The sequence below is a fragment of the Castor canadensis genome, chromosome 13 (genome assembly GCF_047511655.1).
Source record: "Castor canadensis chromosome 13, mCasCan1.hap1v2, whole genome shotgun sequence".
NCBI classification, from domain to species: domain Eukaryota; kingdom Metazoa; phylum Chordata; class Mammalia; order Rodentia; family Castoridae; genus Castor; species Castor canadensis.
In genome coordinates, this window is record NC_133398.1 from 85,923,104 (window position 1) to 85,940,009 (window position 16,906).

A 16,906-nucleotide genomic window follows, 5' to 3' on the forward strand; every position below is an offset into this window, starting at 1 on the left:
TCCTAAATAGTAAACAGCACTGGAAAAAAAAAAAACTTTAAAAAGTGGCTTATTTTATATTTTGCAAATTTTACCTCAAGAAACTCTCCCCCCATCCCCAACAACCTGAATTGGCAGCTAAGATATTTAAACGCAATGTTTCATTTTGGGAGCCTGTGGATAGATATTTGGCGCTCAGCCTAGGCGAACAGGTGGCTGGTGGGATACAGCGAGCCTTTGCAGGCACACTCAGAGGTTGGCGGCTAGCTGGGCAAAGGCGCCCGGCAACTCCACTGCAGGGCGGGCTCGTGGGCGGGGCCTACAAGGGGCGGGGCCAATAAGGGGGCGGGGCCGAGACGCTGCGACTCGGAGGAGGTGCGACGGGCGTCGGGCGGCGCCGGTTGCTGTGAGAACCTGTGACAACAAAAGGCGTGGGCGGCGGAGGCGGCGGCGTAGCTGAGCGAAGTCGAGGAATTCTGCGCCGGCCTGGGCTTTCCGAACTGGTTAGTGCTCGGCGGCCGGCCGGCCGGCCAGATGAGACGAGGAAGCTGGACACGGCTCTGCCCGCGGTGCCCTTGCGTCGGCCCTTCATCCCGCTTGTGCCCGCCGTTGGAAGGAGCGGCGCTGCCCCGAGTTGCGGACGCCGCGGGGGGGGCTCGCGGGCCGGGGAGGCTGAGCTGGGCACCCGAGAGGTCTGGGGTAGGCCCGAGGCCGAGCGTCGCTTCCAGGGGCAAGTTGGGTCTCCACTGAGGTAGAGGTGGATCCCGGGAACGTCGCGGAATCGCATCCCGTGCGTGTCTCTTGTTTGTACTCCCACTGTCGGCCGTGAGGGGACTGAGGGACAGGGCCCCTTCCCACCCAGGCTTGCGTTCGAACGTCCGCGAAGCCCGCGAGCCGCGTCCTCCGGGCCAGGCGACCATGGAGAAAGAGGAAGGGCTTCCGCATTCTGCCTTTGAAACACTTCTCAACGCCGTCCTTTCCAGTTTTTAAAACATATCTCGTTTTCCTCTCTTCACTCAGCTACCGTCTTTATGCATTTGTGGCCTGTAGTGAGATCCTTGTGCAGTTCACTCTCTGCTAGGAAGTTTCTTATGATAATATTAATTAGCAAACCCCAAGTTTTAGACAACTACTTTCTAAGAAACCAAGAGCACAGGATGGCATAGGTACTTGGAGACATCCATTCCTCCTGATCAATGACCTGGTATCAAGGACCAGTTGCCTCGCATTTGGTCACATTTCAAAAACCTATTGAGTATGCAGAAATATTGCCAGGCAATCAGAGTTTACCTTTGTTGTTAACATCTGTTGGTGACAATACTTGTTCCTAGTAACTATAGTTAATCTGAAGTAGTATAATTGTTATAGACAGATTAAAAAGAATTTGATTTTGTATGGGTCATTAGTGTTTCTGAATGATTACAAATAGGTGAGCTTCGATAGCTATATTCCCACCATCATAACCAAGAAAGTGAAAATATCTTAATTACACTTGACATTTTTTAATAGTAATTTCTTTAAAAGCAGTTAGGGTTAGCTTAACACAGACCTTTACTTTTGCTTTAGTGCTATGTCATTAAAAAGCAAATTGATCTGTATGATGAAAATTTCAATTGTAGGTGTTCAGAGCAATTTGGAAGAAAGAAGATAGCATCCCTGCAGTTTGGAAGTTTCCAGTACCAAATAATTGTAGTCCTTTATGATCGAAAAAAGGATTCACCATACACATGAGCGTTTAGTTTTTCAGTGCTGAATTTGATTAAAATGATTAAAACTGCCAAGGCTAGGTATATCTCTGTTTTGTTCATTAAAGGTAGTTTGTTGACTGTTTTGGGATTTTGCATCCTAAGGAACCCCATATATTTTTACTCTCAATGGTATTCTAATAGAGTGATGTAAATGGCTTTTGTTGTTGTAATCTCCAGGCTGACTCTGCACTCCAAATTATAAGTGCAAGGTAGTCTGCTCAGAGTTTTTCTAAGTGAATATTAAATATGTCATAAACATTTCCATAGCAAGTAGTTCATAAAATACTACTTTCTGCCCTGTGAGTCTAGCCTCACCCCAAACTGATTACTTTTCAAATGTGCACATAGATCACATGTTTGCTAGCTTTTAAAAAGCTTTATATAGTGTAAGCTTTATCCTACCAAGACTAAAAATTGATGTATGTTTTTATGCAACATGTTTTCTTTGAGTAGAATTGCTGGATCGGATGATAGTTCTATGTTTAGCTTTTTTAGGAACCACCAGTCTGTTTTTATAAAGTAACTGTGGCATTGTACATTTCTACTAGTAGTAGATGAGGGCTCCAATTTTCTCTAGCTCTTACCAACACTTCTTTAATCTACCTTTTTGATCACTAGCCATGCTGGTGGGTGTGGAATTATCTTATTGTGGTTTCGATTATATTTCGCTGATAGCTAATGATGTTGGAATATCTTTTCATGTACTTTTGGTTTTTTCCGACTGTACTGGGGTTTGAACTCAGGGCCTCATGCTTGCTAGGCAGGTACTCTACCATTTGAGCCACTCCATCAGCCCTTTTTAATATGTTGGGTATTTTTGAGATAGGGTCTCCAATTATTTGAGCTGGCTTCAAACTGCAGTCCTCCTGATCTCTGCCTCCTGAGCAGCCAGCATTAAAACATGAGCCAATGTCGCCCAGCTCATGTGCTTATTGACCTTTTTCTCCAAAGAATTGCCTTTTCAGGTCTTTTGCCCATTTCAGATTGCTTTTTATTTTTTATTTCTTTTTTCTTTCTCCATGGAACCACCTAGATTCAGAGTGCTTTTTAAAAAGTTATTGTATTGCAAAAATTCTTTATATATTCTAGATAGAAATCCTTTATTAGAGACATGACTTACTGCTGGTGGAGTGGCTCAGAGGTGAGAGCACCTGCCTAGCAACATGACTTACAGATATTTTCTTTCATCCAGTGAGTTGTCTTTTCTCTTTCCTTGATGGTGTCCTTTAAGGCACAAAGTTTTAAATATTGGTGAAGTCCAGTTGGTCTATTTTATGCTTTTGCTTTTGTTGGTGTATCTCAGAAGCAATTGCCAAATCCTAGGTCAGCGTTTCCAATCCATGAACATAAGATATTTTTCATTGTTTTAGAACTTATTTTACTTCCTTTTAACAATATTTTGTAGTTTTCAAAGTGTAAGTTTTATAAACCTTTTGTTAATTTTGTTTTTTTAGGTATTTTCATCTTTTTTTTTTCAATGGGGCTTGAACTCGGGGCCTTCCTAGGCAGGAGCTCTACTACTTGAGCCGTGCCTCCAACTGTTTTATTCTTTTTGATGCTAATATAAATGGAATTGTTTTCCTCATTTTCAGGTTGTTCATTGTAAATGTAGTTTCCAGTTTAATTTTTTTTTTTTTCTGGCAGCACTGGGGTTTGAACTCAGGGTGTTATGCTTGCTAGGCAGGCGCTCTTAACGTCTTGAGCCACTCTGCCAGCCCTCCAGTTTAATTTTTAGTGTATTAATTTCACCAGAGAGTTTCAGAAATAAGTGCAACATAATATTTATGACTGGAAAAAGTAGTTTTTGTTAATTTTAGTTATTTTAAATAAAAAGTTTAGTATTTTTATATTTACTTATTTTTAAATCTATATTGACAGAGAAACTTTTCATAAGATTTACATCTAACATTTGTGGTAAAGAGGAGATGCTGTTTTTTAAATAAATAGCTCTAAGATCTAATACAAATGTTTGCCTGAGGTTTTTTTTTTGGTGGCACAGGAGTTCAGGGTCTCCTGCTTGCTAGATAGGCATTCTTACCACTTGAGCCACTCAGCCAGCTTTGCCTGAACTTTGCAACTCTTTAATTAGTCAGTATTTAGAATAATGGACTGGTCAATATTACCACTGTAGAAATAAAGACACAGCAGAATTCCATGTGGTTATCATTTGGTTTTGTAATTTACTAATTCACAGCCCTCCATGTCTCAACTGTTTTGAAGCAAATACAGACATCATGTCACTTTATAAGTAAACTATTGACCCACTTTACAAAACAGATTTATTCTTTTGTAACTTTTTTTTTTTTTTTTGGTGGGACTGGGGTCTGAGGCTTGGGGTTTGAACTCAGGGCTTTTTGCTTGTAAAGTAGGCACTACTGTTTAAACCACATCCCCAGCCCTCTTTGTTTTCTTTCTGGGGAAGAAAACAAAACAAAAGAAAAACCTGCTCCAAATGACTTTGCTTTTCTTTTACTAGGAGTCAGTAATTAAAATTTGTCTTTTATTTTGATACACAGGAGTCCAGATCTTACATAAAATGGATGTTTTCACACTGTATACTGAACATTTAAGTAGAGAATCTATTTAATAAAATCTAAGCTGCCATGGAAGAAATACCAGTAAAAGTTGCCGTAAGAATTAGACCTCTGCTTTGTAAAGAAGTTCTTCATAATCATCAAGTTTGTGTGAGAGTTATTCCAAACACCCAGCAAATTATCATTGGGAGAGATAGAGTTTTTACTTTTGATTTTGTTTTTGGTAAAAATTCCACTCAAGATGAAGTTTATAATACGTGTATAAAGCCCTTAGTGTTATCACTCATTGACGGCTATAACGCAACTGTTTTTGCCTATGGACAGACTGGATCTGGGAAGACATACACCATTGGAGGAGGCCATATTGGTAAGATTCTCATACTGAGTTTTATTTGAGACACTAGAAAGAAACTAAAATAAGACAATAACCAATACAGTAGATATTTAGTATGTAGACTGAATAATGAAGGAATGAATAGGATAATAAAATGTGGGCATACAATCATTATTTTTGAAGGATTTATTTTTAAATATTGAGATTTCATTGAATAATCTAATTTATGATTTTATTTTTTCTTGGAAAGAAGTTTAAAACAGTGCCATGTATAGTGGTTGCATGTGATCCCAGCTACTCTGGAGATGGAGACAGGAATATCAGGAGTTCTAGGCCAGCCTGAGCATATTTATGGAGACCCTATCTCAAAAATAAAGCAAAAAAACCCCAAAAGAACTGGTGACATGGCTCAAGTGGTAGAGTACTTTCCCAGCAAGCATGATGCTCTGGGTTTAGACTTTTCTCCTGTATTTATATTTTTATGCCAGAAACAAATTTTTTCTTTCATAGTAAGGAAGTCTTTATTCAAGACTATTTTGATAGGTGTAGGTACCACTGCAATGAGACTTTGCAGTGAGGGAGACAGATTGGGGTCAATTCCATGGACAAGTAGGAATTTATAGCCAGAGGACAAGGTGAGGCTGGTGGATAGAAAATTACTAACATCAGAGTTAGGAGGATTCTAACCAAACTGCACTAATAGAATTCTTGTAGAAGACAGGCCAGGGTGATCAGACATCATCTGGGAGATGGTGGACGATGAGTAATTGATGAGATATTGAGGTTGGAGGATTCTTGTTACACTGTGTAGGATTCTTGCTAAAATTGGTTTTTACCAAAAAAAAAAAAAAAGTTCTGCGGAAGTTTCAGGAGCTGGAATAAAGTAAAGAATCATTTATAGTCATGGTTCATTTTCACATAGCATGAAGAGTTTTTAACCAAGAAACTTTTTTATGAACATTATTTATGGAAAGCTGAAAAAGATGGAACACAGTCTCCAAAGCATTTCCAATGTGTTATTTTCTGAGGAAACAACACATGAACCATCTTTGATGAACCTGCTTGCCAGAGTGACTTCTGCACAATTCTGCTTCCTCTTCCTTCCTTTCAAAGGCTTTGCCCCTAATAAACATCTACACTCACACACCATTTCATATCTGCTTGTAGAGAATCCTACCTATGACTCTCAGAGCACCTGGAAAACTGTTGTCTCATTTTGATTTAAAAATAAACTTTTGAATATTGTATATATGCATCATTGTCTAAATTTTAGTATTTTCTCTTTATATAGTAGCTCTCAATTTTTTCTGTTTTTATACTTCTCAAATATAGAATATGTGACTTTCAGAAATGTGTGACTTTCATATAATAATGTCTTATTACATGCATAGATTGGGAAGAGTTTGGAGAGTAGCTGTATAGTATGAGGAAGTCCTCATTCCAAAGATTAAAAGGAGAGGCCTGAAGAGCCCAATATGTTCCAATTTTTATTTTATTTTGTTTTATTTTTTAAATGTATTTTTGATGGTACCAAAGTTTGAACCCAGGCGTCTCATGCTTGCTATGCAGGTGCTCTACCACTTGAGCTATGTTCCCTTGCCCATATGCCAATTTTTAAAAATGACCATTCTGCAGAATTCAATATTTCTAGTAAAAAGTTGCATTTTTTCTTGAGAATTGTAGCTTTTTTTAAAAATTGGCAGATGGCTTATGATCTTAAAGATGTAGTATATGCTTTATACCAATAGGAGCTATAAAATATTCAGAGGTTTGTGACTTAGTTATATTGATTTATATTAGAGACTGTGAGTACAGACTCTTGTATATCCTTTAAGTAGCATAAAATAGCAAAGTAATGACTGTTGAATATTAAACTTCACAAGTTTACTCTCTGAAATAGTCTGTTTCAGGAATGTAAGACCAACATTGCATATGTGGAATGTGATATTTAGGTTACCAAAATACATATTTAATCTGTATTATAAATATTTGAAATTCAAATTTTTAAATATTTTAAATTGTTGTGCCTTGTTATTTGTTGAAGTGGTAATCCAGGCTGAGCTCAAACTCTCTGTGGAACCCAGACTGGCCTCTGGGCTCAAGGTTCTTTGGCCTTAGCTTCTCAAATGCTTGATTTACAGTGCCACTAGACCCAGTCTGGAAACTCTTAAAAAGGAATTTTCCCTTGTTTTGGAAAAACAAACTTCAAAACAAACAGCTTCCTTTTCTTGCCACAGGATGGCAGTCCATTCAAGTTAATAGAGGTTCAGATTTTAGGATGATTGTTGCCAAAAATCTGAATTTCAATGATCTTTTTTTTCGAAGCATGTTGTTTTTAAGGTTCATTTGCTAGTGAATCTTTTATTGCTTGGCATATATTTTCTGTGGAACAATGCTAAAAATACTGTGCAGATTTTCTAACCTGGTTTATAAAAACTTACTTAACCTTGTCTCAATTTATTCCTTCATTTTAAAATTTACCTTGTAAGCTTTTTAAAAACTTTTTTTTCCTTTGGTATACTGGGATTTGAACTTAGGACTTCAGTACTACTGTAAAGAAAAAAAGAAAAGAAGTTCTGATATATAATAGGAGAAGCCAGACACAGAAAGGCAAATATTATATGAGCCTACTTGCATGAAATATCTAGAATAGTCAGAGAGGGCTGGTGTAGTGGCTTAAGTGATAGAGCACCTGCCCAGCAAACATGAGGCCCCAAGTTCAAACCCCAGTACAGAAAAAAGAAAGTATAGAGAAAGAAGTATATTAGAGGTTGGAGGTAGTTAGTGCTTAATGGATGCAGAGCTTCTGTTTAGGGTGATAAAATTTTTTTTGAAATAGTGAAGATTGTATTAATTCTATAAATGTATTTGGCAATACTAAGGTTTGAACTCAGGGCCTTGTGATTGCTAGGCAGGGGCTCTACTACTTGAGTCACACCTCCAGCCATTTTTTTTGCTTTGGTTGTTTTGAAGATAGGGTCTTGCTTTTTGTTCAGGCCAGCCTGGACTGTGAGCCTATTTTATGCTTTCCACCACAGCTGGGATGACAAGTGCATGCCACCACACCCAGCTTTTTAATGGTTGAGAAGGGGTCTTGAGAACTTTTTGTCTAGGCTGGCCTTGAACAGTGTTCCTCTCCGTCTCAGCCTCCCAAGTAGCTAGGATTACAGGTATGAGTCACTGGCACTTGGCTTATTTTGTCCATGAGTTTTAGGGCTTAACATTTTTTATAGCAGAAAAATATAAGAAAATACATTTATTAAGTATGTTTTGGATTGTGTGGTTTTTCTTACATTTCAAGTTCCAGATGTGCTTTCCTGTCCTAATTTTTAGCTTCAGTTGCAGAGGGTCAAAAGGGTATCATTCCTCGAGCTATCCAAGAAATATTTCAAAGCATCACTGAAAATCCTAGTATTGACTTTAATATAAAAGTATCCTATATAGAAGTATACAAGGAAGACCTAAGAGATCTTCTTGAGTTGGAGACATCCATGAAAGATCTTCACATCCGAGAAGATGAAAAAGGAAACACAGGTAAAGTAGCCTACTTAATTGATTGCCTTCATTAGCAAACAGATACACTTAATTCGGCTTCTGGATATAATCCAAGGAGTTCTTAAAAACAGATATATAAGCAAAATTAATCTGTTTTTGCTTTTTATTTATTTATTTTTGTGGCATTGGAAATTGAACTCAGGGCCTTGTGCATGCTAGGTAAGCACTTTACTATCCAGCTACACCCCAACCTCTTATTTTCATTTTTTACTTTGGCAAAACCAATATTTTAAATAGCTTATTGATTATCAGTCTTATTTAAATCACTCAGGTGAAAATGTAGTTCTTCAGACTGATTGGTAAGGTAAATTTACTAATTTGTAATTGAAGGTACTGATTTCCTATAATTGAGGTCAGCCCCCTCTGGACTGACCTCTATTGAAACTGTGATATGGGCTAAGTTTGTTTTTGTATGTTTTTTACTCTCAGAGATACTCTGAAATTAAGGATGGTTTTCCTTCAGCTGTTCATCCAATTGATCTGAAATTCTCCTTTTTCCCTCTTTGATTTTTGTTCCCCAAACACCTATTTCTTCCTTCTTCTTTTTTTTTTTTTTTTTTGGTTAAAGAAGTTTAGTGTTTTTGTTTTTGTTTGTCCATATTGATATTTACCATCCTTTGTTAGGCTTCTCTGAGGTCTAACTTTCTTTGCTTGCACCTGTTAACCTCATTAATTAACACCCATTGTTTGGAAATGGGAGAGGGTTGCAAAGGGAAGGTGAAAATGCAAGTGCTTTAAGGAATGACAATTTTTGTGTGTTTGTGAGGTATGGAGGATTGAATTTAGGGCCTTGCTCTTGCTAGGCAGGTGGCCTACCACTTGAGCCATTCCCCCAACTCTTTTGGTTTTAGTTTGTGTTTTAGATAGCGTCTTATGCTAACTTTCCCTGGGCTGTCCTAGGACCTTGATCTTCCACTTTCACTTCCTGAGTAGCTGGGCCCACGGGTGTGCCCCACCATGCTCAGCTTGTTTTTGAGATAGGATCTCCAGCACTTGTCTGGGCTGACCTCAAACCTCCATCCTGTCTCTGCCTCTAGGGTAGCTGGGATTATAGATGTGCACCACCATGTCTGGCAATTTCTGATTTAAAAGCTAGTATTTTTACTGTAGAACATATTGAAAACATAGAGAACTACGGGTTAGGAAGTTAAAGTTAATCTTTGACCTCAGAACCTACAAATGGCAACCTTTTTTTAGCGGTACTGGGGCTTGAGCTCAGGGTCTATGCCTTGTGCCACTCCACCAGCCCCTTTTTTGTGATGGGTGCTTTTGAGATAGGGTCTCTGGAACTATTTGACCAGGCTGGCTTCGAACCTCGATCTTCCTTATCTCTGCCTCCTGAGTCTCAGGATTACAGGCATGAGCCACCAGTGCCCAGCATGCAACTTTTTTTTTTTTGTGTGTGCCGATAGGGATTGATCCTACGGCTTTATACATGGTAGGCAAGTAGTGCTTTACCACTACTGCCAGTCCACAACTTCTCTTTGTATTTCCTTCCAAATTTGTTTTTCTGTGTACATATAATTTAAAAAAATATGTACTTGCAAGCTCAAATTTAATTTTGCATTTTTATTTTCTACTTTGTGAGCACTTTCATGTCACTAAGTTTTTTTGTTTTGTTTTTGGTGGGGCTGGTAGTAGGTTTTGTCCTCAGGGCCTTGTACTTGCTAGGCAGGCACCCTACCAATTGAGCCACATCCCCATGCCTTTTTTGCTTTCTAATTATTTTTCTGATAGGGTCTTGTGTTTTAGCCAGGGGCTGGCTTCAGACTATGATCCTCCTTATAGCCTCCCAAGTAACTGAAATCATAGGCAGATGTGCTTCACCATTGCCTGGCCCTCTAGGTATTTTCATGTTTAACTTTTCTTTGGTGGCACTGGGGTTTGAATTCACACTTGCTAAGTAGGCATTCTTACCATTTGAACCAGTCTGCCAGCCCTATTTTTTCATAGTTATAACTAATGTCCTATAGTAATTTGTCTCGTCAATGTTGTATAATAATTTATTTAGTAAGTATTCCTTTGTTGGAATATTAAGACTGTTTTCTGGTTTTCTTACTAATGACATTGCAATAACTGTTCTTGGTGTCCTCTTCTCTTAGAAAACACATTTAGTAAAACTTTCCTGGAGATCCTGCCAGAAGAGTTGACTCCTTGTGGGAATTTGTAGCACTGAGGACAGTAAAATGAGTGTCATCATTCAAATAGCAACTTACAGGGGACAGTAAATCTTGCCTTCTTATAGCCCTGTGTTGGCAGTTGTGGCAATCCAGATGTTTGAACAAAGTAGTTTTTGTTTTATATTTTAGAAAGTCTATTGTCTTACTTAGGTAGTTCAGTATAGTTTATCTCTTCTGGATAGACTGGTGGTTTGAGTTTCTTGTATCTTATGGAATGTAATTATTGAATGTTTCTGTCTTACATCAAAAATGACAAAAATAATATATGCAAGTTGTAAAACATTAAAGAACATGGAAGTATACACTATAGTACTATTCCTAATAAATGTGATGATCAAAATATTTCATAGCTGGGGCCAGGTGTTACGAGTCACCCCCGTGGGTCTGCTATTCAGGGGGCAGAACTTGGAAGGATCTCACTCTGAGGCCAGCTCAGGCAAAAATGAGGCAAAAAAAGAGCTGGTGATGGGGCTCAAATGGTAGAGCCCCTGCCTAGCAAGTGCCGTGAGTTTAAACCCTAGTACCACCACCAAGAAACAAAAAACAAACAAAAGCAAATTACAGCTGCCATGTATCTTATGTAATGTCTCACAACCAGAATGTGTTTGTTTGACAAATTTCTTTAGCACCTCTCTGAAGCAGTATTTGTCCACCTTGGCTGCTACATGATTTGCATTACCTAGGATAACTTAAAAAAATGATTTCTCATCTCTGCCTCTCAGAGATTCTGATGTAATTGACCTGAGATAGGATCTGGACATAGGTTATAAAGCTACCAGGTGATATGCAAGTGGGTTTTAAAACCATGGTGCTAAGTTATAGTCCAACAGAAAAATTTCATGAAAATCTTATGATGATTTGCGTTTTCATTGCCATATTATATAAACCTTGATATTTTAACACTGACTTTTTGTAGTACAGGTACTTCAGAACCTTATTTATTTATTTATTTTGGCAGATTTTTGTTTGTTTGTTTTTGGTCTGACTGGGTTTTGAATTCAGGGCTTCATGCTTGCAAAACTGGTGCTCTGCCACTTGAGCCACACCTCTAGTCCATTTTGCTCTGGTTATTTTGAAGCTGTGGTCTCACAGATGCCCAGGCTGACCTGAAACCTCGAGCCTCCTCATCCCAGCCTCCTAAGTAGGTAGGATTACAGGCATGAGCCACTGACACCTAGCAGGACTGGGGTTTGAACTCAGGGAATAATGCTTGCTAGACAAGCTCTTACCACTTGAGCCATGCCTCCATCCCTTTTAGCTGTAGTTATTTTCAGATAGGGTCTCAAGCTTCTTGTCCAGCTACCGTTGGACCACTATCCTCCTACCTATTCCTCCAGCACAGCTCAGATTACATGTGTACATTATCACGCCTGGCTTGTTCTTTGAGATAGGTTCTCAATTTTTTTTTGACCAGAAGGCTGGCCTCAAAGTTCAGTCTTCCCAACTCTGCCTCCCAAGTACCTGGGATTACAGGCATGAACCACCTCAACTGGTTTAGAACTTTAAATGAACTAGTTACTTCAAAAGTGTCATGATAGAAATAATATAAGTGAAATGATTATTTTTTAAAGAAACAGTGACACAACAGGATCTGATTGAAGAGGAAACATGGCACTGTACTTCGAGTGAGGATCAGGAGCTTTACTTCTGATTCAAATCTCAAATGTACCTATTCCTTTTTGAAGTATTTTTGGATATAAACAATTAATGCAGGTAGTAAGCTTAAGTTGCATTTGGTTCTTACACTGTTGTTAAAAAAAATAGAAGCTTTTTTTGAATTGCTATCTGTTTACCTTGCAATCTGATACTACGTAGGACATACCTATTTTTTAAATGAATTATCAACTTTATTTGTATTTGTATTTCATTCATCATTGATTATGAGTCCATAATACAAAAACACCCTTAAGATAAGGATGGATTGAATATTAACAAAATTGAAAAGAAACTAATTTTTTTCTTTTAATTACTTCTGATTATTTTGAGTAGTATCTTTAATCTCTTTTAATTAATCATCACATTTATTAGGAATAGTAGTATAGTGTATACTTCAGTATTCTTTAATGTTTTACAACTTGCATATATTATTTTTGTCATTTTTGATATAAGATTCAATAATTACATTCCATAAGATACAAGAAACTCAAACCACCAGTCTATCCAGAAGAGATAAACTATATTGAACTACCTAAGTAAGACAAAACAGAATATTGAAACAAAGGTTTGTTTGTTTTTTTGCATTGTATATGTGTGTATGTACTTTTTTGTTTTGGGGTTTTCTTTTGGGTGTCGGGATTTAACCCAAGGCCTCATGTATTACACCCCTAGCTATACTCCTAGCTCAAGATTTTTTTGTCAGTCATTTTAAAGAATCAAATGTGATGTTTGACAAAAAAAAAAAAAACCTAGGTTTAAAAAAATATATTAGATCTTTTAGAGTTTAAACATCAAAATGTGTAGTGTCTATTAAAATGGTTCCTTTGGGAGATTTTCTGAAATCATTTAATGATGTTGCAGATGTTACTGTTATTTGAAATGCTATTTTTTTAAAAGGAGCTATCTTGACTGGGCTGTTTAGAAAATGATAACTGTTATGTGGTTAAATTAACTGTGCTAGATTTTTATGAAAACTTTGTTTTAAAACTTGCTGTTGCTATTTTAAGTGCTTGTTGGGGCCAAGGAATGCCATGTGGAGAGTGTGGATGAGGTGATGAGTCTTCTGGAGGTGGGGAATGCGGCCAGACATACAGGTACCACCCAGATGAATGAACACTCCAGTAGATCACATGCAATTTTTACAATCAGCATTTGTCAAATTGAGAAAAATTCAGAAGCAGCTGAAGATGAATTATGGTATTCACATCGGCAAACTGTCTCCAAGTTCCATTTTGTAGATTTGGCTGGATCAGAGAGAGTGACCAAAACCGGGAATACCAGTGAATGGTTCAAAGAATCCATTCAAATCAACAGTGGCTTGCTGGCTTTGGGAAATGTAATAAGTGCTCTTGGACACCCACGCAGGAAGAGTTCACATATCCCATACAGGGATGCTAAAATTACTCGGCTTCTGAAAGATTCCCTGGGAGGCAGGGCCAAGACTGTCATGATCACCTGTGTTAGCCCATCTTCCTCGGACTTTGATGAGTCCTTAAATTCTCTCAAATATGCCAACAGAGCACGGAACATTAGAAACAAACACACTTTAAACTTTAGCCCAGAATCAGACCGAATGGATGAAATGGAATTTGAAATTAAGTTGCTGCGACAAGCTTTGCAAAGCCAGCAGGCAAGTATCAGCCGAACTAGCCAGATCCATCAAGAGGGCGCTCCTGGTAAAAACAGGATTCATTCTCTTGAGGAGCAAGTAGCTCAGCTACAAGAGGAGTGTCAGGGCTACCAAAATTGTGTAGAGGAGGCCTTTACCTTCCTCGTGGATTTAAAAGATTCTGTCAGACTAAACCAAAAGCAGCAGCACAAACTGCAGGAGTGGTTTAACATGACCCAAAAGGTCAGGAAGGCTGTCCTCACTTCATTCCGAGGGATCCAAGGCATTGAAAATCTGGAAGAGGGACCACAGCATATTACAGTTCTCCAGCTGAAGAGAAAGCTTAAGAAATACCAGGTACCTAGACATTATTTTTATGAGTAACTTTCTTATGGACTATGTTTATTTGGGCAAGTAAATTCTAAAAGTCACTTTGGAACTTCAGAAGTTTTTAAAATGAGTTACCTGTAAAATCTCATTTGCCTTTCACTTGCTTTGTTTCTTTCTACTCTTTCTTTTCCTGTTGCTTCTTCATCAACATTTTACCTTTACTGGTTCATCTTCCTTCTCTTATGATTAAAATATATCTTAATGTGTTATATTTTATTAAGTAGAACCTTGTGGACCTTGCTATCAGTTTAGAAGATGAGAAGAAATGTTTTCAGAAACAAAATTAATTTGTACCTCATTCAGTTTCTCTCTGTCTATGGGTCTATAGGGTTTTTTGGTTTTGTTTTGCTTTTCTGGATTTTTTTTTTTTTTGATGGTACTAGGGTTTGAACTCAGTGCTCGTACTTGGTAGGCAAGCACTCTACCATTTGGGCCACACCTCCAGCAGGTCGATGGTTCATAAAAGCTGCAATCTTAGCTACTTGGGAGGCTGAGATCGGGAGGATTGCATTTTGAAGCCAGCCCAGGCAATTTTTGAGACCCCCATCTCCAAAATTACCAAAGCAAAATGGACTGCAGGTGTGGCACAAGTGGTAGAGTACCTGCTTAGCAAGTTTGAGTCTCTGAGTTCAAGCCCTGGTATAACCAAAAAAAAAAAAAAAAGTAAAAGACAGTACTTTCCTTTGAATTCAGAGTAAAGATAAAAAAAAATACAAATTGACATGTTTAATAATATTTAAACAATGTAGGTATGAAGATGCATTCATATTGTATGTACATATTTTGAGTTCAGAATTATCCTCTCCATTTTTTTGCATGAAGATTGTTTGTCATGGGTGAGATAGTGGAGAATGAGATAAATCTGGTTCTGCTTTTGAGAGTTTGTAAGCAGAAGCCAGTGAGCAGATGGATGGGCCTTCAGTTCCTTTAAGTACCATGGTGTCCAACTTCCATTGTGTTGTTTTGAAATATAGGAAGACATAGATAAAAGCATAGCTTTCTATTTAGAAATAGTTTCTATATACCTTCATATGTATTGGAAGCCATTTGTATTATTCTGTATTACTGCATTTCTCAAATTTTTTGATTGTAGAGCTTCTTTGCACTTTTTTTTCCAGTACTGGTATTTGAGTCCAGGCAAGTGCCCTATCACTTAAGCTACACACAAGCCCTTTTAGTCTGGGGCCAGCCTCAGTTGAGATCCTCCTACCTCCTAACCTGTGGCCTCCCTCATAGCTGGACTCACAGGTGCTGATTGCCACACCTGAGGGTTTTTTTTGTTGTTGTTGAGATGGGGTCTTCCTAATTTTTAATTTTTTTGCCTGTGCTGGTCTCAAATCGTGAGTTTTTTTTATCTTTACCTCCTAAGTAGCTAGAATTATAGGTATGAGACACTGCACCTGGCCCCTGCTTTTTTTTTTCTTTTTTGAGACCAGGTCATTATGTACAGGCTGGTCTTGAACTCCTGTCTCTGCTTCCCAGTTGCTGGGATTATATCCCTGAAACACCATTCCCGTCTTCTTTGCACTTATAAAATCAAGATGCTCCCAAAGACCTATTGTTTATGTGGATTATATATCTTTGAGATTTACCACATTAGAGTTAAACTGAGGGCTGGAGTGGTCCAATACTGGGAGGTGGGAGGATCATGAGTTCAAGGCCAGGCTGGGCTGTGTAGTGAAGTCCTATCTCAAAAAAAGTGTTATTTAAAAAAAAAAAAGAAACTGAAAAAAAAATCAAACTACTTAATCATTTAGTAAGTCTAACAGTAATAACCCAGTTACTAACTTGTTAGTATAAAGAACATTTTTTCATGAAAAATGACTTTTCCAAGACATGGGCTGGGGATGTAGCTCAGTGGTAGAGGGTTTGCCTAGTATTTGTGAGGCTCTGGGTTTATCCCCAGCATTGTAAAAAAAAAAAAAAAAAAGAGTAAGAGTAGAGCTGTTTACATTTTTGCAGGAATCTTTAACATCTGGCTTAATAGAAGACAATTGGATTTTCATTATGTGCTTCATCAGATTGTTACCATATGGTGTTGAAGTTCTAAAGAAGAGCCAGTCTCATGTAGATTTGTAGTTGGAAGGGAGGAGTATTTTAATAACTTTGTCAGATAATTGTAGAAATTCTTTGCTTTTTTTTTTTCCCCCTCCATAATGGTAATTGAACCCAGGGTCTCCTGCATGCTAAGAAAGTGCTCTGTCACTTGATCTATGCCCCTAGCCTTTTTGTTTTGTTTTGTTAATTTTGCCCAAGCTGGCCTCAAACTGGAGATCCTCTGTGCCTCCTGAGTAGCTGGGATTATAGTCATATACCACCACTCCTGGCTTGGAAATTCTTCTTTGATATCAGAGCAGAACTTAACAAGTCTTTACTTGTAATGTATGATTTGAAAGGTTTTTTTGTTTATTTGGTTTTTTTTTTTTTTTTTGGCAGTAGTGGGGTTTGAACTCAGGCTTCACAATGGCTAGACAGGTACTTTACCACTTGAGCCACTCCTCCAGCCCTTTTCTTTTCTTTTGGAAGTACTGGGGTTTGAACTCAGGGCCTTGTGCTTGCTAGGCATGCACTCTATAACTTGAGCCATGCCACCAGCCCTGTCTTACCTTAAGTGGATCTTTTACCCACAGATGATTTTGAGTATCATAAACTGGTCATTTGCAAAATATTTCTGTACTAAGTTATACAGATACTCAATTTCATTGTTATATTACCAAAAGATTACCTTTTTTTGTGATACTGGGGGTTGAATGTGCTAGACAAGTGCTCTACCACTTGAGCTGTGCCTCTAGCTCTATTGTTTATATTTTGTTTTGGGAGGAATTGGCTCTTGTTAACTTTCCTAGGGCTAGATGAACTCTCAATCCTTCTGCCTCCATCTCCAGAGTACTTGGGATTACAGATGTTCACCACCACACCCA

The 16,906-nt window shown here is 38.2% G+C and overlaps 1 protein-coding gene across 9 annotated transcripts in view; it reads left to right on the forward strand.

Annotated features, from left to right (window-relative positions):
• Window positions 1-358: 358 nt before the first annotated feature.
• The window catches only part of LOC109703260 (kinesin-like protein KIF27), an 85,340-nt gene continuing 68,792 nt past the window's right edge, over window positions 359-16,906 (forward strand). For 2 of the 9 annotated variants that reach the window (XM_074052174.1, XM_074052175.1), the window contains exons 1-3: window positions 493-4,628; window positions 7,929-8,129; window positions 12,994-13,952. In XM_074052174.1, the coding sequence (XP_073908275.1) occupies window positions 4,331-4,628; window positions 7,929-8,129; window positions 12,994-13,952 (1,458 nt within the window). In that variant the 5' untranslated portion in view covers window positions 493-4,330. The other 7 variants (XM_074052177.1, XM_074052178.1, XM_074052172.1 and 4 more) reach the window with 6 other exon arrangements.